Raw genomic sequence first — 22,633 nt, 5'->3', positions numbered from 1 at the left:
TGATGCACACTGTGGTATTTCACCCAACAGAGTTAATCAAAATTGGGTTTGTTTTTGAATTCTTTGTGGATCTGTGTAATCTCTCTCTCTCTACCGCACCTGCTGTTTCAACCTCTGAATGCTGGGCTGACATTTACTCCTTGTGCACCCTCTACAACCACCGTGATTATGATTTGACCCTGCTGGTCATCTATGAACGTTTGAACACCTTGAAAAACGATCTGGCCTTAATGGCCATGTAATCTTATAATCTCCACCCAGCACAGTCAGAAGAGGACTGGCCACCCCTCAGAGCCTGGTTCCTCTCTACGTTTCTTCCTAGGTTCCTGTGCTTTCTCGTCTGCATTGCTTGCTCTTTGGGGTTATAGGCTGGGTTTCTGTTGATATGAAAAGGGCTTTATAAATACATTTGATTGATTCACTCTAGGCAGAGTTTGCATCCCAAATGCAAACTGTTCCCTACTGCACTACTTCCCTAAGTGTCAACAAATAAAAGGAGTGCAACTACGTATAGGAATTGGAGTGCCATTTCTGATGCCACTATTCCCATTGTGGTCCTCATAAAGGAAGATGACTGAGGGAGATATGGTAAGTGAGTATGAGTGGCTAGTAGAGAAAGTGTACAGCTGCATGAATATTAGCAGTCTTGTATTCCTGTTGTGAATTACCCTCCAGATTGTGTCCTACAAGGTCACAGCTTATTATTAAGCATCATTTAGTTTGATAGCATCTTTGATTGACTGTATCAAATGCATTATGTACAGATGTAGGCTCTTCATTTGAACCAGTCTGCTACAGTAGGAAAATGATCCTGCAGCAATAGGAAATGTGAATTATTATGTGGATTATAATTCATGGACATTCTTTGGGGTTGAATTGGTTTGAACGCTGTTGAGGTGTTTTGTTTGTAAATGTAGCCTAAGTTTATCTTCTCTTTCACATCTTATTGTGCTCTATTTCTTTCTTAAACAGCATTTAGCCTACCACAAGGGAGTTAGCCTGCGGTAGTACAAGTACAAATGCCTGTTAGATTACATCTAGAGTACAAAACATTGCAGTAAACGTTGCATTACTCCAATTCTCTACAATGAATAAATCATGATGCAGCACAAGCTAAAACTCATTCCAAATGGCACCATATTCCCTTTATAGCGCCCTACTTTTTTTACCAGAGCCCTATGGGTAGTGCACTAATTTGGAACTAAACCCCATTTGCATTCTGCATTGTGGTTATTTTCAGCCAAATTGCAGCGAGAGGTTGGCATAATGGCTTTTCGGGACGTAAACAACATTAGCATGCATTTGAGTGTGATTGTCACACCCTGACCATAGTTTGCTTTGTATGTTTATATGTTTTGTTTGGTCAGGGTGTGATCTGAGTGGCATTCTATGTTGTGTGTCTGGTTTGTCTATTTCTGTGTTTGGCCTGATATGGTTCTCAATCAGAGGCAGATGTTAGTCATTGTCTCTGATTGGGAACCATATTTGGGTAGCCTGTTTGGTGATGGGTTTTGTGGGTGATTGTCCTTTTGTCTGTCGTGTGTTAGTTTGCACCAGGATTAGGCTGTTTCGGTTTTAGTTACGTTTATTGTTTGTTTTGTATTTTGATTCCTGTTTCTTCAGTTTTATTAAACATGGATCGCAATAGACACGCCGCATTCTGGTCCGACTCTCTTTCACTAACAGAACACCGTGACAGTGATCAATTGACGTTACTCAATGTCCATCTACTAAAAAGTCTCTTTTAAAGAAGTTGTATGTGCAGTTGACCTTCAACATATATTCACAATTCGTCTCACAATCCAGAATTCATTTTGAATGTCCCCCAAGTGAACCTCAGTGGAAGGATTCAGCAGCATTAAACTGAAAGAGATCATACCGCAGATTAGCGCTCAGCACTGAATTCATAGATAGCTCTGGGATCTACTTCAAGGGAACTTGAAAGGTGCCTTCGTGTGTGTTGCGTAGTGAGGGGCAGCCACTAAAAGTCCACACCCTCACCAGCACCACAAGCCATGTAGTCAGCCTGGAACTGAAAATGAACACAGGCACAGCTGACTTCAATGGGCTCGTTAAGGGTGTGACCGGCTACTCAATCAGCCACGACATATATCAACAACTGGTATCCCTCACTACAGAGGAGAGGACTGAGGGAGCTCTGTTTGCAAGTTTTATTTGATGAACATTTAAGTTTGATTCTTGAAGAGATCATTTATGTTGTTACCTTATAGTCCATAAACGCTATTTTGTTAAGAATTAACCCTCTCTCACGAGCCTCTATACTAGAAAGCTAGCCTAGCTCTGGTCCGTGGCAGTACACCTCCCTTCTGCCTGCCATATTGTGCTTCAGTAAGAATGTTAGGTATTGCTTTTCAGTTCAAATCCACCTGGGGTCACAAAATGGCTGCCCTGCCTCGATGTCTGTGGCGATAATGGCATTTATTTGAGGTCACCACCAATGAAAGGGCTCCATATTCATGAATGGGGTCCCTCCAGGGCCGGTTTAATGCAGGGGCTGAAGCTCCTTGGCCCAGGCCCATGAGGGGCCCAACAGGCAGCAAAAAAATATATAAAATAAATAACTAAAGATGGAAATATATACAGTATATATTATATATACAGGATGTATTATATGTAGTAAATATTTTGTATTTTTATTACTGCAACCACAAGAGGACTCACAAGCCCGATCTCTATGAGTGCTGACAGCCTGCTGCTGATTTGCTAATCGTCAGATGGGGAGAGGAGAGGAGGTAGAGGGCCCACATGGGTAACTTTGGGGCTCTGCCTTGATTAAGTAACTGATTAATTAAAAATTAAAAATAAACTGCATAATTAAAAAAAATATGACTGGTCTATTGTGTGAGTCAGCGTATAGGGGGCCCAAGGCTGTAGGGGGCCCAAGAGGCAAAATAAATCCAACCACAGGAGCCTGTTCTCAATGTTAGAAATATAACAGAGAGCATAATTTAGCCACAGAAGTTCAATAGTTTCTAACAAATAACTGTGGATTAAGTTTTATCACAAGCACACAGGTAACTGGCAAAATTAAGGAAACACCAAAGTAAAGTGTCTTAAAAGGGTGTTAGGCCACCACAAGCGACCAGCATAGCTTCAATGCACCTTCGCATAGATTCAACTAGTGGATCGAAACCATGCTAGGAAAATGCACCACACACCATAACATATACTTTGTACCCCACTAGTCCCTCCTGCAGCAAAGCACCCACACAACATGATGCTGCCACCCCCGTGCTTCACGGTTGGGATGGTGTTCTTTGGCTTGCAAGCCTCCCCCTTTTTCCTCCAAAAATAACAATGGTCATTATGGCCAAACAGTGCTATTTTTGTTTCATCAGACCAGAGGATATTTCTCCAAAAAGTCAGATTTTTGTCCCCATGTGCAGTTGCAAACTGTAGTCTGGCTTTTTAATGGCGGTTTTGGAGCAGTGGCTTCTTCCTTGCTGAGCGGCCTTTCAGGTTATGTCGATACAGGACTTGTTTTACTGTGGATATAGATACTTTTGTACCTGTTTCCTGCACCATATTCACAAGGTCCTTTGCTGTTGTTCTGGGATTGATTTGCACTTTTTGAACCAAGTACGTTCATCTCTAGGAGACAGAACGCATCTCCTTCCTGTGTGGTCCCATGGTGTTTATACTTGCATACTATTGTTTGTACAGATGAACGTGGTACGTTCAGGCATTTGGAAATTGCTCCCAAGGATGAACCAGACATGTGGAGGTCTACCATTTTTTTCTGAGGTCTTGGCTGATTTCTTTAGATTTTCGCATGATGTCAAGCAAAGAGGCACTGAGTTTGAAGGTAGGCCTTGAAATACATCCACAGGTACACCTCCAATTGACTTGATGTCAGAAGCTTCTAAAGCCATGACATCATTTTTTGGAATTTTCCATGCTGTTTAAAGGCACAGTCAATTTAGTGTATGTAAACTTCTGACCCACCGGACTTGTGATACAGTGAAATAATTTGTCTGTTAACAACTTCCAAAATTATAGTTTGTTAACAAGAAATTTGTGGAGTGGGTGAAAAACATGTTTTAATGACTCCATCCTTAGTGTATGTAATCTTCTGACTTCAACTGTACATATACACACTACTATATATATTTCCTCCTAATATTGCACAATCTAAGTGTCGCTTCATTGGCCTGGGCTGTTGTTTGAATTCAATTTGTCAGTGTCAAAGTTGCTTCCCATGTTGGCAATTTGTGTGGGATTAAAAAAGACGCTAATGTATTCTGTCATGTAAAGCAGGTAGAATTGCATGAAATGCATTTTTTAAACCCCCTTTGTTTTGTTATAAAGGCCTTTTCTCTTCAACAGAGTATGATGAGTATGTGGGACAACAAGGCACCTGGGAGATATGGTCCATAGCTAGACCTGGGGTTCTGGGACTAACACAGATGGGATCACTCTGAATAATATAATATAATAATATATCCCATTTAGCAGACGCTTTTGTCCAAAGCGACTTACAAGTCGGCTGGGGCCACTACTTTTACATATGGGTGGACCCAGCGGGAATCGAACCCACGACGCTTGGCGTTGCAAGCGCCATGCTCTACCGACTGAGCCACACAGAAGAATCCTTCAATAATACTGACTGCTACTGGACCTCCTGCCACAACGTTCACACCTCTTCATCTCTCTCTCATCCTGGTCTTCTTCAAATGGTGGAAAGGGAGCATTGGTCCACCAACATTGATTTATTCCTCTCCTCACTATCAGGGACAAAAAATGGCTAATTTTGCCCACAGAACCTATACCAAGCTCTGTCCTGATCTGCATGCTAACTTTACTGTATAGAATTTTACACAAAATATGGACTGACTGATGTCCTCATGTACCACTGTAATAATTTAGTTTTCAACCCTCTGTACCAATTTCGTTTTCAACCCACTGTACCAATTTAGTTTTCAACCCACTGTACCAATTTAGTTTTCAACCCACTGTAATAAATTTAGTTTTCAACCCACTGTAATAAATGTAGTTTTCAACCCACTGTAACATTTTAGTTTTCAACCCACTGTAATACTTTCGTTTTCAACCCACTGTAATAATTTATTTTTCAACCCACTGTAACAATTTATTTTTAAACCCACTGTAATAATTTAGTTTTCAATCTTCTGTAACAATTTAGTTTTCAACCCACTGTAATACTTTTTGTCACCAGAATTAGCTTGTTAGCAACTGCAGGTCAAAACAATCAAACAGACTAGAGGTCTAAACAGTGGAAATTGAGGAAATACCTTCCTCTCCACACCAGGGGAGTATAGTTCCACATTGCGTTGCACAGGTTGGGGGTAATTTAAGGGACACACATGCCATCACAGCTCAGGACTGCCTGCTGGGTGGGAAAGTGATGGTGTGTCAACACGCCCATCTGTGTGCGTGTGCGTGTGTGTGTGTGTGTGTGTGTGTGTGTGTGTGTGTGTGTGTGTGTGTGTGTGTGTGTGTGTGTGTGTGTGTGTGTGTGTGTGTGTGTGTGTGTGTGTGTGTGTGTGTGTGTGTGTGTGTGTATGTGTGTGAGTGGAGGGGGGATCAGATAAGACACTGCATGGACCAACTGACTCTTTCCCAGACACACTCCATTAATCATTTCCTCCATCACTGGCAACAAGCCAAACGCTGGGCCGCTTCTTTCCTCTCCATCTCTCCTTATATGTTCCCCTCTTGTATGGCACCATCGCCCCACACACTGAGCCAAACCCATCTCTTCTTTACCGCCTCCCTCACATCTTTCTCTCTCTCCCTATATGCGCCCCTCTTTTATGGCACCATCGACCCACACACTGAGCCAAACCCATCTCCCCCTTACCGCCTCCCTCATATCTTTCTCTCTCTCCCTATATGCGCCCCTCTTGTACGGCACCATCGACCCATACACTGAGCCAAACCCATCTCCCCCTTACCGCCTCCCCCAATCTCTATCTCTCCCTATATAGTGGAATGGAGACCATTCAATAAAACACGTCTTGACCACCACCACCCAGCTAATTCTCTGAAACTGGAAACACTTATCTCCCTCACTAGCTTTAAGCACCAGCTGTCAGAGCAGCTCACAGATTACTGCACCTGTACATAGCCCACCTATAATTTAGCCCAAACAACTACCTCTTTCCCTACTGTTTTCATTTTATTTTATTTATTTATTTATTTTGCTCCTTTGCACCCCATTACTTTTATTTCTACTTTGTACATTCTTCCACTGCAAATCAACCATTCCAGTGTTTTTTTTATTTATTCTAATTTTTTATTTTTTGTCACCTTTATATAACCAGGTAGGCAAGTTGAGAACAAGTTCTCATTTACAACTGCGACCTGGCCAAGATAAAGCAAAGCAGCTCGACACATACAACGACACAGAGTTACACATGGAGTAAAACAAACATACAGTCAATAATACAGTAGAAACAAGTCTATTTACGATGTGAGCAAATGAGTTGAGATAAGGGAGGTAAAGGCAAAAAAAGGCCATGGTGGCAAAGTAAATACAATATAGCAAGTAAAACACTGGAATGGTAGATTTGCAATGGAAGAATGTGCAAAGTAGAAATAAAAATAATGGGGTGCAAAGGAGCAAAATAAATAAATAAATAAAATAAAATAAATACAGTGGGGAAAGAGGTAGTTGTTTGGGCTAAATTATAGATGGGCTATGTACAGGTGCAGTAATCTGTGAGCTGCTCTGACAGCTGGTGCTTAAAGCTAGTGAGGGAGATAAGTGTTTCCAGTTTCAGAGATTTTTGTAGTTTGTTTCAGTCATTGGCAGCAGAGAACTGGAAGGAGAGGCGGTGCTACAGGTGGGTGATGCTATGGTGACCAGCGAGCTGAGATAAGGGGGACTTTACCTAGCAGGGTCTTGTAGATGACATGGAGCCAGTGGGTTTGGCGACGAGTATGAAGCCAGGGCCAGCCATGAGAGCGTACAGGTCGCAATGGTGGGTAGTATATGGGGCTTGGAGACAAAACTGATGGCACTGTGATAGACTGCGTCCAATTTGTTGAGTAGGGTATTGGAGGCTATTTTGTAAAGCAGCACTGTAGTAACTATTACAGTACAACGGTTTGTTTTGTTTGATCGTAGCTAGCTAGCTACATAGCCGTCTTTGTATCTAAGTCAATTGTTTAGCCTAGAGCGATTTTCTAGGTTAGCTACATCGCAGCCACTACCAGCTAGCCTACTCCAGCAGTACTGTATCATTTCAATCATTTTAGTCTATAAGATTTTTGCTACGTAAGCTTAACTTTCTGAACATTCGAGACGTGTAGTCCACTTGTCATTCCAATCTCCTTTGCATTAGCGTAGCCTCTTCTGTACCCTGTCAACTATGTGTCTATCTATCCCTGTTCTCTCCTCTCTGCACAGACCATACAAACGCTCCACACCGCGTGGCCGCGGCCACCCTAATCTGGTGGTCCCAGCGCGCACGACCCACGTGGAGTTCCTGGTCTCCGGTAGCCTCTGGAACTGCCGATCTGCGGCCAACAAGGCAGAGTTCATCTCAGCCTATGCCTCCCTCCAGTCCCTCGACTTCCTGGCACTGACGGAAACATGGATCACCACAGATAACACTGCTACTCCTACTGCTCTCTCTTCGTCCGCCCACGTGTTTTCGCACACCCCGAGAGCTTCTGGTCAGCGGGGTGGTGGCACCGGGATCCTCATCTTTCCCAAGTGGTCATTCTCTCTCTCTCCCCTTACCCATCTATCTATCGCCTCCTTTGAATTCCATGCTGTCACAGTTACCAGCCCTTTCAAGCTTAACATCCTTATCATTTATCGCCCTCCAGGTTCCCTCGGAGAGTTCATCAATGAGCTTGATGCCTTGATAAGCTCCTTTCCTGAGGACGGCTCACCTCTCACAGTCCTGGGCGACTTTAACCTCCCCACGTCTACCTTTGACTCATTCCTCTCTGCCTCCTTCTTTCCACTCCTCTCCTCTTTTGACCTCACCCTCTCACCTTCCCCCCTACTCACAAGGCAGGCAATACGCTCGACCTCATCTTTACTAGATGCTGTTCTTCCACTAACCTCATTGCAACTCCCCTCCAAGTCTCCGACCACTACCTTGTATCCTTTTCCCTCTCGCTCTCATCCAACACTTCCCACACTGCCCCTACTCGGATGGTATCGCGCCGTCCCAACCTTCGCTCTCTCTCCCCCGCTACTCTCTCCTCTTCCATCCTATCATCTCGTCCCTCTGCTCATACCTTCTCCAACCTTTCTCCTGAGTCTGCCTCCTCAACCCTCCTCTCTTCCCTTTCTGCATCCTTTGACTCTCTATGTCCCCTATCCTCCAGGCAGGCTCGGTCCTCCCCTCCCGCTCCGTGGCTCGATGACTCATTGCGAGCTCACAGAACAGAGCTCCGGGCAGCCGAGCGGAAATGGAGGAAAACTCGCCTCCCTGCGGACCTGGCATCCTTTCACTCCCTCCTTTCTACATTTTCCTCCTCTGTCTCTGCTGCTAAAGCCACTTTCTACCACTCTAAATTCCAAGCATCTGCCTCTAACCCTAGGAAGCTCTTTGCCACCTTCTCCTCCCTCCTGAATCCTCCTCCCCCTCCCCCCCCCCTCCTCCCTCTCTGCAGATGACTTCGTCAACCATTTTGAAAAGAAGGTCGACGACATCCGATCCTCGTTTGCTAAGTCAAACGACACCGCTGGTTCTGCTCACACTGCCCTACCCTGTGCTCTGACCTCTTTCTCCCCTCTCTCTCCAGATGAAATCTCGCTTCTTGTGACGGTCGGCCGCCCAACTACCTGCCCGCTTGACCCTATCCCCTCCTCTCTTCTCCAGACCATTTCCGGGGACCTTCTCCCTTACCTCACCTCGCTCATCAACTCATCCCTGACCGCTGGCTACGTCCCTTCCGTCTTCAAGAGAGCGAGAGTTGCACCCCTTCTGAAAAAACCTACACTCGATCCCTCCGATGTCAACAACTACAGACCAGTATCCCTTCTTTCTTTTCTCTCCAAAACTCTTGAACGTGCCGTCCTTGGCCAGCTCTCCCACTATCTCTCTCAGAATGACCTTCTTGATCCAAATCAGTCAGGTTTCAAGACTAGTCATTCAACTGAGACTGCTCTTCTCTGTATCACGGAGGCGCTCCGCACTGCTAAAGCTAACTCTCTCTCCTCTGCTCTCATCCTTCTAGACCTATCGGCTGCCTTCGATACTGTGAACCATCAGATCCTCCTCTCCACCCTCTCCGAGTTGGGCATCTCCGGCGCGGCCCACGCTTGGATTGCGTCCTACCTGACAGGTCGCTCCTACCAGGTGGCGTGGCGAGAATCTGTCTCCTCGCCACGCGCTCTCACCACTGGTGTCCCCCAGGGCTCTGTTCTAGGCCCTCTCCTATTCTCGCTATACACCAAGTCACTTGGCTCTGTCATAACCTCACATGGTCTCTCCTATCATTGCTATGCAGACGACACACAATTAATCTTCTCCTTTCCCCTTCTGATGACCAGGTGGCGAATCGCATCTCTGCATGTCTGGCAGACATATCAGTGTGGATGACGGATCACCACCTCAAGCTGAACCTCGGCAAGACGGAGCTGCTCTTCCTCCCGGGGAAGGACTGCCCGTTCCATGATCTCGCCATCACGGTTGACAACTCCATTGTGTCCTCCTCCCAGAGCGCTAAGAACCTTGGTGTGATCCTGGACAACACCCTGTCGTTCTCAACCAACATCATGGCGGTGGCCCGTTCCTGTAGGTTCATGCTCTACAACATCCGCAGAGTACGACCCTGCCTCACACAGGAAGCGGCGCAGGTCCTAATCCAGGCACTTGTCATCTCCCGTCTGGATTACTGCAACTCGCTGTTGGCTGGGCTCCCTGCCTGTGCCATTAAACCCCTACAACTCATCCAGAACGCCGCAGCCCGTCTGGTGTTCAACCTTCCCAAGTTCTCTCACGTCACCCCGCTCCTCCGCTCTCTCCACTGGCTTCCAGTTGAAGCTCGCATCCGCTACAAGACCATGGTGCTTGCCTACGGAGCTGTGAGGGGAACGGCACCGCAGTACCTCCAGGCTCTGATCAGGCCCTACACCCAAGCAAGGGCACTGCGTTCATCCACCTCTGGCCTGCTCGCCTCCCTACCATTGAGGAAGTACAGTTCCCGCTCAGCCCAGTCAAAACTGTTCGCTGCTCTGGCCCCCCAATGGTGGAACAAACTCCCTCACGACGCCAGGACAGCGGAGTCAATCACCACCTTCCGGAGACACCTGAAACCCCACCTCTTCAAGGAATACCTAGGATAAGATAAGTAATCCTTCTCACCACCCCCCCCTTAATGATTTAGATGCACTATTGTAAAGTGGCTGTTCCACTGGATGTCAGAAGGTGAATTCACCAATTTGTAAGTCGCTCTGGATAAGAGCGTCTGCTAAATGACTTAAATGTAAATGTAAATGTTGTAAATGACATCGCCGAAGTTGAGGATTGGTAGGATGGTCAGTTTTACAAGGGTATGTTTGACAGCATGAGTGAAGGATGATTTGTTGCGAAATAGGAAGCCAATTCTAGATTTAACTTTGGATTGGAGATGTTTGATGTGGGTCTGGAAGGAGAGTTTACAGTCTAACCAGACACCTAAGTATTTGTAGTTGTCCACGTATTCTAAGTCAGAGCCGTCCAGAGTAGTGATGTTGGACAGGTGGGCAGGTGCAGGTAGCGATCGGTTGAAGAGCATGCATTTAGTTTTACTTGTATTTAAGAGCAATTGGAGGCCACGGAAGGAGAGTTGTATGGCATTGAAGCTTGCCTGGAGGGTTGTTAACACAGTGTCCAAAGAAGGGCCAGAAGTATACAGAATGGTGTCGTCTGCGTAGAGGTGGATCAGAGACTCATCAGCAGCAAGAGCGACATCATTGATGTATACAGAGAAGAGAGTCGGTCCAAGATTTGAACCCTGTGGCACCCCCATAGAGACTGCCAGAGGTCCAGACAGCAGACCCTCCGATTTGACACACTGAACTCTATCAGAGAAGTCGTTGGTGAACCAGGCGAGGCAATCATTTGAGAAACCAAATGATTGCCTCGCCTGGTTCACCAACTACTTATCTGATAGAGTTCAGTGTGTCAAATCGGAGGGTCTGCTGTCCGGACCTTTTACTTGCTATATTAAATTTGCTTTGCCACCAGGGCCCTTTTTTGCCTTTACCTCCCTTATCTCATTTGCTCACATTGTATATAGACTTATTTTTGTACTGTATTATTGACTGTATGTTTGTTTTACTCCATGTGTAACTCTGTGTTGTTGTATGTGTCGAACTGCTTTGCTTTATCTTGGCCAGGTCGCAATTGTAAATGAGAACTTTTTCTCAACTTGCCTACCTGGTTAAATAAAGGTGAAATAAATAAATAAATATAAAAATATGCCCCCATCACTGCATCAACTAACACACTACTACTAACACACTACAATCACATCCCCATTTCCCTCTTTCCCATTTCTCCAATCTCTCTCCATCTCTTTCCACATGCCCCCTCAAACTGTCGACCCCACCCTCTCATCAGCACCACATTGTCCCCCCACCCTCTCATCACACCACACCGCCGACCCACACAATGAGCCTCTCCCTCCCCCCTCTGTTCTCCCCCTTCGGGCTGTGGTTTGTACCCACTGCCGTGACTGTCACTACAGACCCTGGTTCGATTCCAGGCTGTTTCACAACCGGCCGTGATTGGGACTCCCGTAGGGTGGCACACAATTGGCCCAGTGTTGTCTGGGTTAGGGTTTGGCCGGGGTAGGCAGTCATTGTAAATAAACATTTGTTCTTAACTGACTTGCCTAGTTAAATACAGGTCAAATAAATAAAAAACAGACCTTCTCTCACCCACAGACGAGGTAACTGGGCCGGTTTGACACTTCACACCCTGTTGGAAATTACAGGAGAAGTGGGGCTCTTTCTCCCCCTTTAGTATTAACCAAAGGAATGGCTTTGTTTCACAGACAGTTTTGCATCTTAAACGCTAAGATGGTCAAAAGTGGATAATGGATCAATATTTCTAACATAAGAATGTGGGGAATGGTCAGTGGGGAGCTATGGAAAATGAATGTAATAATTATTTTCATTTTGTGATGTCATTTAAAACTGTATGGATGAAACACTGTAACTTTGAAAGTTTTTCCCTTTTATCTGTCAAGTTTCTGAGTCAAATATCTCAAACTCTTCAATCCAACATACTACTCTTGTCAAATCACCGTAGTACACTATTCTCATCACCCCACTGGAACCATCAGCACAGCTAGCTTATCTTCAAATTAGCAGCTTCGGGAGTGAATGGCACAGAGTGAAATCTGTAGTTCTGTTCAGGACTACACGACGAACAGAGGCACGAACACGTAAATACATTCTTATTCCAAACAGTCGGCGGTTCGTGTGCAAACTATATGATTCACGTGAGAATAGTTCTGAAATTAGTTGACGATAAGTGTATTTTTCTCTCTCCCTCTATGTCGTTGTGTAAAATCCATATTGTAAAATTCCGCTAGGGATCTTTGTCTCATGTATTAAGTGTGTATGTTCTCCTGTTATTATTTAGTTAGCTAGTAAATAAATAATGAAAACCATTTGTGTAGTACTGAATCATGAGTACGGCTGGGTTTTTTGCAGATGCATGAGGTTACGACTGTTCAGAATGATGATGATATGATAAGAGGTAATGATTAATAAGATGACTGTTTATCGATGTAATAGATATACAGTGAAGAGAAAAAGTATTTGATACACTGCCGATTTTGCAGGTTTTCCTACTTACAAAGCATGTAGAGGTCTGTAATTTTTATCATAGGTACACTTCAACTGTGAGAGACGGAATCTAAAACAAAAATCCAGAAAATCACATTGTATGATTTTTAAGTAGTTCATTTGCATTTTATTGCATGACATAAGTATTTGATCACCTACCAACCAGTAAGAATTCCGGCTCTCACAGACCTGTTAGTTTTTCTTTAAGAAGCCCTCCTGTTCTCCACTCATTACATGTAATAACTGCACCTGTTTGAACTCGTTACCTGTATAAAAGACACCTGTCCACACACTCAATCAAACAGACTCCAACCTCTCCACAATGCCCAAGACCAGAGAGCTGTGTAAGGACATCGGGGATAAAATTGTAGACCTGCACAAGGCTGGGATGGGCTACAGGACAATAGGCAAGCAGCTTGGTGAGAAAGCAACAACATTTATTAGAAAATGGAAGAAGTTCAAGATGACGGTCAATCACCCTCGGTCTGGGGCTCCATGCAAGATCTCATCTCGTGGGGCATCAATGATCATGAGGAAGGTGAGGGATCAGCCCAGAACTACACGGCAGGACCTGGTCAATTACCTGAAGAAAGCTGGGACCACAGTCTCAAAGAAAACCATTAGTAACACACTACGCCGTCATGGATTAAACTCCTGCAGTGCACGCAAGGTCCCCCTGTTCAAGCCAGCGCATGTCCAGGCCCGTCTGAAGTTTGCCAATGACCATCTGGATGATCCAGAGGAGGAATGGGAGAAGGTAATGTGGTCTGATGAGACAAAAATAGAGCTTTTTGGTCTAAACTCCACTCGCAGTGTTTGGAGGAAGAACCCCAAGAGCACCATCCCAACCGTGAAGCATGGAGGTGGAAACATCATTCTTTGGGGATGCTTTTCTGCAAAGGGGACAGGACGACTGCACCGTATTGAGGGGAGGATGGATGGGGCCATGTATCGCAAGATCTTGGCCAACAACCTCCTTCCCTCAGTAAGAGCTTTGAAGATGGGTCGTGGCTGGGTCTTCCAGCATGACAACGACCCGAAACACACAGCCAGGGCAACTAAGGAGTGGCTCCGTAAGAAGCATCTCAAGGTCCTGGAGTGGTCTAGCCAGTCTCCAGACCTGAACCCAATAGAAAATCTTTGGAGTGAGCTGAAAGTCCGTATTGACAAGTGACAGCCCCAAAACCTGAAGGAACTGGAGAAGGTCTGTATGGAGGAGTGGGCCAAAATCCCTGCTGCAGTGTGTGCAAACCTGGTCAAGAACTACAGGAAACATATGATCTCTGTAATTGCTAACAAAGGTTTCTGTACCAAATATTAAGTTCTGCTTTTCTGATGTATCAAATACTTATGTCATGCAATAAAATGCAAATTAATTACTTAAAAATCATACAATGTGATTTTCTGGATTTTTCTTACAGTTGAAGTGTACCTATGATAAAAATTACATACCTCTACATACTTTGTAGAGTAGGAAAACCTGCAAAATCGGCAGTGTATCAAATACTTGTTCTCCCCACTGTATACCTTACAGAGCTTAATTCGGGAGATGGTAACTCTTTAAACAACCTCTTCCCGTGTTGCCCCAAATATCTAATGAGTACATTATTCATTTAATTGGGTCACGATTAAACATAGTTAGTGGATTAAATAAATAACATTCATCAGATTAATGACACCACTCAGGCTGTGGATAATAAGCCAGCAGACACCAAACAACCCACAGACCAATAGTAGTGGGGTTGTTATTATGGCTCCTCCCCCTACTGATCACTCCCCAGTGCTCTTAGTCCTACTACTACTGTTGTGTTAGATGGTTAGCTACACAGTCATTACAGCAACCAGCCAATGTCCCGGCCGCATGGCCTTAATCACTTAACAGACAGAAACAAACCATTTCCTATATGCACATATGCATTTAGTGTTAGAGACAGACCAGGCCTGTCTGGCTGAGTGTCTGATGCATTAAGTGTTTCTTTTTTTGTCAGCAAAGCTATTTAGGGATGCAGACAGGCAGCTTACCCATAGTACACTTTAGAACGTGAGTAACTGTAATTGTCAGCCAGCCTGCAGAGTAGAAGTGCAGTTCAATTGACCATCTACATTTTTACGTTTTCCAATGTGAGTATACAAACTATACAATTCATATACTGTTCGTACAAAAACGTAGACATCCACATAAGACATTGAAATCACACATATTTTTCAAACGTTGGGTGATAGAGTACTTACGCAATACAGGGGGGTACCCCTTCTCCCTGAGGGGTGCAGGGTTCCTTCTCCTCCAGTTCGGGGCACTCCTCCCCTTCTCCCACGGGGAACTGGTGTACCCGGCGTGTGCGTGTGCGCTCACCCGTGGGCCCGTTGAGCTCGTAGCAGTCCTTGGAGCAAGGCGACCAGTCGGTCCAGTCGCTCACCTCACAGTCCTTGGCCAGGACGCAGGCCTGGTAGGTCACTGGTAGGGACTCCCGAGAACACAGGCTGGAGAGAAGAGACAAGGCGTTCATTAATTAGGTTCAAATTAATCAGTGAAGGTGTTTGGTCAAAGGAATGAGGCAAGGTGTCCTAATAAGGCCAAACTTGTTTGCAAAATCCAATTCAGGAACACCACAGCTTCAAACCCCTTGAACTCATTCTGAATTTGCAAAGTACCTTTTCTGCAAACCTACATATTAATTTAGCATTGTAGTCATTTAGCAGGTACTCTCACCCAAAGCAATGTAAATCTGAAATAGGACCCAAATATACAATTATATATTTCCTTAGTTTACAGACAGATTAACATCATAATAAATAATAACCAATGTTAAATGAAGTGAGATGGAAAACATTCCCATCAGATATATTTCAGAGCTTCTATAACAGTAAACACACTTGATCCTTGGCCTCTAGCCAACAATGTGGTTGGTAGATGGTCAGTATCAGATCAGATAAGCCTCTTTGGGGGTTTCATTTTCGACATCTTTGGTAGATGCTATGAGTAGCTCCTAAAAAAACTAAAATACTTCAACATTACTCCTCATTATAGAGAAATGTCTCAACATTAATCCTAGGATAGACCTCGATCATAGAGATATAATATATATTCTACTTAAAGATACGGGAATATAATACAAGTTGTTATCCCATCATTTCAATCATTTCTGATTTTCTCTGACCATCTCCCTATGGATGCCCATTTTCCTTTTCTTTCAAGATGCGCTAAAGGATTCATATCCCTTTAAGAAAGTGGGATAGATCTATTCGGTGTTAAGTGGTCACCATAACAGCCACCCCGTTACCTCAGAGACAGAATGGGGACGTACATGCATTTCACATCTCAGCAAAGAGGAACAATGCCTTTTCGAAAGCATGTGCACATGAATAGAGTGGAATGGAGACCATTAAATAAAACACGTCTTGACCACCACCACCCAGCTAACTCTGTAATATGAATGAAAGACCATGCTACAGTATGTTGATGTAGTTAGATGGCCGCCCATAGAAATGGACGTTACGCAGGATGATGGTTAACGGAAGGGGGACAGTGGTTTGATCCTCTGACCATTTCATAGATGTTATGGTTGAGGCCTCTCATCGTCTGTTGGAACCCAGGGACACGGTTGGGTACAGCAGAATGGAAGGAAGCCATGACACCTTGACTCATCATCGATTCAACTCTCATAGTTTATCTCACTGAATAAATATTGGTTTTCTTGGAATATTACGCTATCTTGAGGTGCAAAAACAAGAACGCTGTTTATCCTCGTCTCTCTTTATTAGCACTTACTATATATTAATCGCTGAATATCACAATGCTTTCACTTGGAGGTTATGGTAAATCTGGCGCTTTGAAACTAACTTCACGCTGTAGAAAACTCCAATTGCTTCTTTGAAAGATGACAAGTTCTTTGGTTAAACAAAGAATAAATGTCAATGAAAATACGATACAAAACAGAAACAATGCAGACTCCATTGACTGAACCCTCACTTCAGAGAAAAACAAAAAAACACAGCTCTACTTTCTGAGATTTTTAGGAAAAGAGGTTGCAAAAAACGAGCCAAAAATATTTGAAACGCAAAGTAAACAAGCCATTAGATGAATATTAATAAACTACAGGACTATTGTGGATTAATGTGAGCTACAAAAAAAAACTCCAAAGGCAGCATTTTTGCCAATACTTTAAAGTGGTTCCAGCATAAAGAAATTATTTGAGGGTACTATGAATAAACTAATGAGAGAATACATGAGGTACGAAGAACAAGAAGAAGACCTACTAAAACCAAAACCGTATGTAATATTCTATGACAAAACACTATTGCCATATCTATTCCAGAAGGCATAGATTCCAATCTCTCTCTCTCTTATACATTAACAAAGCCATGTGGGTGATGATGACTTCATGGTGTGTGACCCTTAGTACTGCAGAACACAGAACACTTTAGGCTCTTGTAATTCTTTCAGAGCTGACTGTGAATCGTGTGCTGCCAGTAATAATGTCTTTCTATAGCACACATAGAGATGCATCCCTACATCACCTCTATGTAATGGGGAAACAATGGAACATAGAACATTATATCAGAGACACTGGTGAGAAATGGATGGGACAGTCATCATGAGGTAGCTGTGATGCATACAGTAAGACTATAAACTATAAGTGAGACTGACCTTAGTGCGTCAGTGTTTCCGCTCCTGTGAACACAGGTCACCTCCCGGGTCTGGTATCCAACCTGCAGGTCCCAGAACTTCCCTCCCTGTCGGTTCTGTCTGTTCCTGTTCCTCTTATTTTTTATCAGCTCTTTGGTCTCTGGGTCTTTCACCCTCCCCTTCGCCCTCACTCGCTCCCTCACCCTCTCCTTGACTCTTTCCTTGTTCTTCCTGCGTCCTTCTTTGGCTGCCTGTCTTCCTTTTCTCCCCTCCTTTCTTTCCTCCTTTCTTTTCATCCTTTCTTCTTTGCTCAGTCGAGGCTGGCGTGGAGTGGGCACCTCGCTGCCCTCTTTACCCTCTTTACCCTCTCTGCCCTTGCGAAGCCGGCGAGGGAGAGTCACATCTTTACCGTGAGTAAAGGTGGGAGCCTGCCTGGCCGTGCGAGGGAGGGGTACAGAGCAGGGACCCCAGGACCCCACCCTCAGACTATAGAGGCTCTCTGGGCCCACGCAGGGACCTGGCTGACATGTCTGGAACTCTGTCAGGTTAGGGCAGGCCGAGCCCCCGAACAGAGGCGGCGCCAGGACAACACGGACACGATTCTGAAGACCCATGCCGCACGTTTTCGAACAGGAAGTCCATGGGGTGAACTGGGAGACCACACAGTCCCGCGGGCACGGGATCAGACAGGCCTGCTCCAGCCTGGGCTTGGGCTCAAAATATTCACAAATCGCTGCATCCTCCGCAGGCACGCCATCTGCTTTCTGGACGCAGCCCACCTCGCGTGTCTGGATGCCCTCCTCGCCACGGGTACATACGACTGGCCGCTGGAGCGCCCCAGTGCTTCGCATGGACACGGGCACACACTGGTTCCAGGCACCCAGCTGCCAGTCATACAGGTCTTTGTGCCAGTCACACACGTGGAAGCAGCTCTGCTGGTTCTCCGGGCGCTCTGCCTGGTCACAGTTGGTGTGAAGGGTGGTCCAGCCTTCAGAGTGGGCGCACCACACTGCCCGGCTCTGGCTGCCCCCTGGGCCACAATCGCTACCCATACACCGGCCCCATGGACCTGAGGAAACAGAGAACCACAGAGGTCACAGGGAGTTCAAACTGAAGGATTAACTATCAGAGCAGTTATTCATAATATTATCCAAATGGAAAGCATAATGTAGAAGAAACTCAGCTCCTATCTGTCAGATTAGAACTTTACTGTACAGTTCTTAATAGCTACAAAATGACACATCCATCTGTGTAAAACTTCATTGAAATGTTACCGTTCAAGACTTGACATTGATTTTGATAAAAAGTTGGAGGGCAGTTTATAAGGAATAGCAATCATCTCTTCATATGACTTTCCTATGAATCAAAGCCCCTTAAATCCCAGAAGACCAAGCTCTCTAGAGCTTCTATACCAGAGGACTATCAGTCAGTTTCTGAAGTGCTTCTCAGGACAACACAACTGTAATGTATTTACACATCCAACACAAACAACCAAAGTGGCTCGTGAGGAGGAATAAGTACTTCCTGTTAAATAACGCCTTCGCTCAAGTCCTAAATCCCCCCCACACACACATTCACACAAACAAACACAAATCAAGCCGCATAAATCACTATGCCAAGTGCAATTTTCTGATTGCACGTCCTTCCTCTAGGATTTATGGGAATGCAATTAAAAGTCTAGAGGTAAACATACCCTCGGAACATAAAACACCAAGTAAGTACAGGACAGGCAGACAAAGAGCCCAGAGCCCACAGACACCAGAGTCCACAGAGCCTAGAGCGCAGAGCCTACAGAGCCCAGAGCCCACAGAGCCCACAGAGCCCAAAGCCCAGAGCCCAGAGTTCACAGAGCCCACAGTCCAGAAGCAGGGCAGAATTACTGACATAATCAATATTCCCAGGAAATGATTAAGATTAAGGCACAGTGAGGAGGGTGATCAGCGAGGAATTACCTACCCTGGCATACTCTAGCATAAGCAGTCCATCAATCAGTCAATCAATTCTGCATGAAGGATAAACAGGACTTCTAATAAGGGTACAACCAGCCCATGACAACAACAGTGCTGATGTGCTTGTGTTTGTGGTGCTGAAAGGATAGCTCCGCCAATCTCTGGCTGGATAGGGATCGCTGCAATGTGGGCCATCTAGTGGTGCTGAAGGACAGCCCTGCTATTCTATCAGTGAGGAATAGCTGTGCAGAGGGCCCTTTGCTGGATTGAGCTCTGCCTGTTTTATGTTGTTGGATTGAGCAGCTTGTAGTGCTACTGCTGGCCTGGGCCGCCTGCCTCTCTCTGTGAGCTGAGGGAGGAGAGGGAAAACCTACGTAGCTTACTATGTGAGAGGACGAGCTGCTCAGATGAATCTGCATCACAGAAGTGGGTCAGAGGTCAGAGGAATCCTCCTCCTAGCTAAACAAACTACCACGGACTCTCCCATCCAACCCCGTCTCTCCCTCTGTCTCTCCCCCATCTCTCTGGTGTCCCAGTGAGCTATTTAACCAGATTCAGGGAGGAGAGGAGTGCCGGCTGCCGGAAAAAGGACACAGCCTGGGGGTTCCTGTATCCTCGTCCCAGATCAGTTATTGCTGTGTAACAAGGCATAACAACAGACAGAGGAGTAGGCACAACAGACCTGGGGCCAGGCAAGGGAAAGTCAACCTAGTTTTGTCATTTAACTTCCAGGTGACATGAACAATAATTTCCCTCAAGATATTCATACATTTTCCATATTTGTTTATGTCTGCATATGATGGACTAAGGTTCAGCACAGGGGAACTCTCCATGAATTAAAAGCTTCACTGGCTGCACAATCCTCTTGACTGGTCTTGTGAAAATCAGACTCAACCAAGCATCCGTTCTCACACAATGCTACAAGAATGTTTCTTACCAGGGAAGACTATATAACACAATTCCAATGTAGGCCACTTTATCTGCCTGACAGCGGGGCTGTGGGGATAGCTACTGGAGACAGGACAGGAGAGGAGAGGAGAGGAGAGGAGAGGAGAGGAGATGAGAGGAGAGGAGAGGAGAGGAGATGAGAGGAGAGGAGATGAGAGGAGAGGAGAGGAGAGGAGAGGAGAGGAGAGGAGAGGAGAGAGGAGAGGAGGAGAGAGAGGAAAGGAGAGGAGAGGGAGAGGGAGGGAGGAGAGAGGAGAGGAGAGGAGAGGAAAGGAGAGGGAGAGGAGAGAGGAGAGGAGAGGAGAGGAGAGGAGAGGAGAGGAGAGGAGAGGAGAGGAGAGGAAAGGAGAGGAGAGGAGAGGAGAGGAGAGGAAAGCAGAGGAAAGGAGAGGAAAGGAGAGGAGAGGAGAGGAGAGGAGAGGAGAGGAGAGGAGAGGAAAGGAGAGGAGAGGAGAGGAGAGGAGAGGAAAGGAAAGCAGAGGAAAGGAGAGGAAAGGAGAGGAAAGGAGAGCGGTCCGAGAACAGAGGACAGGGGCTGTTTTAAGCAGTGTTTTATGTCTTGACTCCATAAAGCAGAGCCGTGGTGATGAAAATGTCAGCAGAAGGAACAGAGCTGAATTAGCCCTCAGCAGCAGAGAGAGAGAGGCCCGGTCAATACAGCTCAATAACACCTCGCGAGAATCTGCCTCCAACACTAGAGATAGCCCTGCCGCCCTCTCTCTCTCACACACACACACACACACACACACACACACACACACATACACACACACACACACACACACACACACACACACACACACACACACACACACACACACACACACACACACACACATACAACTTTTGTGACTGCCAATCTAGTATACTCCTTGCTAGCAAGTGAGGGAAAAGCACGATTGACCAACGTTTCCATAAAGAAATTGATTTTCATAATTGAGAGAAAGGACAAGAGGCATTTGATTAGCTCGGGGGGTTAAACATTCCCAGCACTCTATTCTCTAAACAATAACATGTTACAGCTGTGACATGTTAGCCCTCCCAGGGGAAGGGTGTGTGTGTGTGTGTGTGTGTGTCTGGGTGAGGTTTCGGATTGAAAGGCTCCCCTCTCTGCAGGTGTTCATGGTAATTAATGAACATGTCAGTGGGTGATATGGTTATCCATAGTATGACAGAGAGTGGGAGTGAGAGGGAGAAAACAGCTCAAATTGGCCTGCATCACACAACCACATATGCACACACACACCTGCGTCCCCTGTCCCACACTGAGATGAGCCAGGAGGAACTAACATCCCTCTACCAACATAGAGGGGGGCACGAGGGGTGTGACACATCCCCCAGACCCCTCTCCTCAAACCCCCTTAGAACACCCACCCCCGGGGAGCCACCACTCTTTCTAATATAGAACAAGTCATAAGAAAGAGGAAGGAAGGAAGAAAGGAGGGAAGGAAGGAAGGAGAGAAGTTGGGGATGTGAGCGATTGACAGTTAGTGTGAAAGGTGAAAGACTGAAACAGGGAGAGCAACATGGGGGGGGGGGAGGGAGAGAGGCCTACTGTGAAGAGAGATGGGTGATGATGGAGAGATGGAGAGAGATGAAAGTGGTCTGACTCTCCTTGGCCAATAATTGGGCCAGGTACCAGTTCTTAGATCCATAGACCTATTGGGCACTATACGTTTATTTGATTATTTTATTTAACTAGGCAAGTCAGTTAAGAACAAATTCTTATTTTCAATGACGGCCTAGGAACAGTGGGTTAACTGCCTGTTCAGGGGCAGAACGACAGATTTGTACCTTGTCAGCTCGGGGGTTTAACCTTCCGGTTACTAGTCCAACACTCTAACCACTAGGCTACCCTGCCGCCCCAGTACACTCATCTTCCCCAGCATCACCACACGCACAGACACACACATGCACACCCGTGAGACGACTGTTAGCGGATTAGCTCTGTGCCTCTCTACCTCTCCAGTAACACACAACCCAGCTCTAATACTTGCAAATGACATTTCCCTATGATGCTCACACACCCTAGTCATTACCCTCAACAGTTATTTTCCTGCCACACTGTCGTCTTTTGTATCACCAGACAAATCAATTACAATCCGTGTTTATTTATTTGTTTGAATCAAATCCCCCTCTCTCTGCAGACAGCTTTGAATCGATAGGAGGGAGAAGGTCATCTTTTGAGGAAAATAAGTGATGTTTTTCTGCCTTTGGGGACAGGCTATAACAAGCTTTAATGCTGGTGTCTCAACACCCTGTTATTCACTGATAAGATAATGATGTGATCTACTGTATCTGTCAGAACCGAGGCCCTCGGCT

General features: G+C 45.6%; 1 protein-coding gene across 1 annotated transcript in view; it reads right to left on the bottom strand.

Annotated features, from left to right (window-relative positions):
- Window positions 1-22,633, bottom strand: part of LOC135549768 (thrombospondin type-1 domain-containing protein 7A-like) — a 183,629-nt gene that overhangs the window by 97,420 nt on the left and 63,576 nt on the right. Inside the window, exons 2-3 of the mRNA XM_064980044.1 lie at window positions 17,436-18,483; window positions 15,020-15,268 (exon numbers count right to left, since the gene is read on the bottom strand). Of these exons, the coding sequence (XP_064836116.1) occupies window positions 15,020-15,268; window positions 17,436-18,483 (1,297 nt within the window). The remainder of the gene's footprint in view (window positions 1-15,019; window positions 15,269-17,435; window positions 18,484-22,633) is intronic.

This window comes from Oncorhynchus masou, chromosome 12 (genome assembly GCF_036934945.1).
Source record: "Oncorhynchus masou masou isolate Uvic2021 chromosome 12, UVic_Omas_1.1, whole genome shotgun sequence".
Classification (NCBI taxonomy): Eukaryota; Metazoa; Chordata; class Actinopteri; order Salmoniformes; family Salmonidae; genus Oncorhynchus; species Oncorhynchus masou.
The sequence above is the reverse complement of the archived record's forward strand: the minus strand, read 5'-3'. Positions and strand labels throughout refer to the sequence as shown.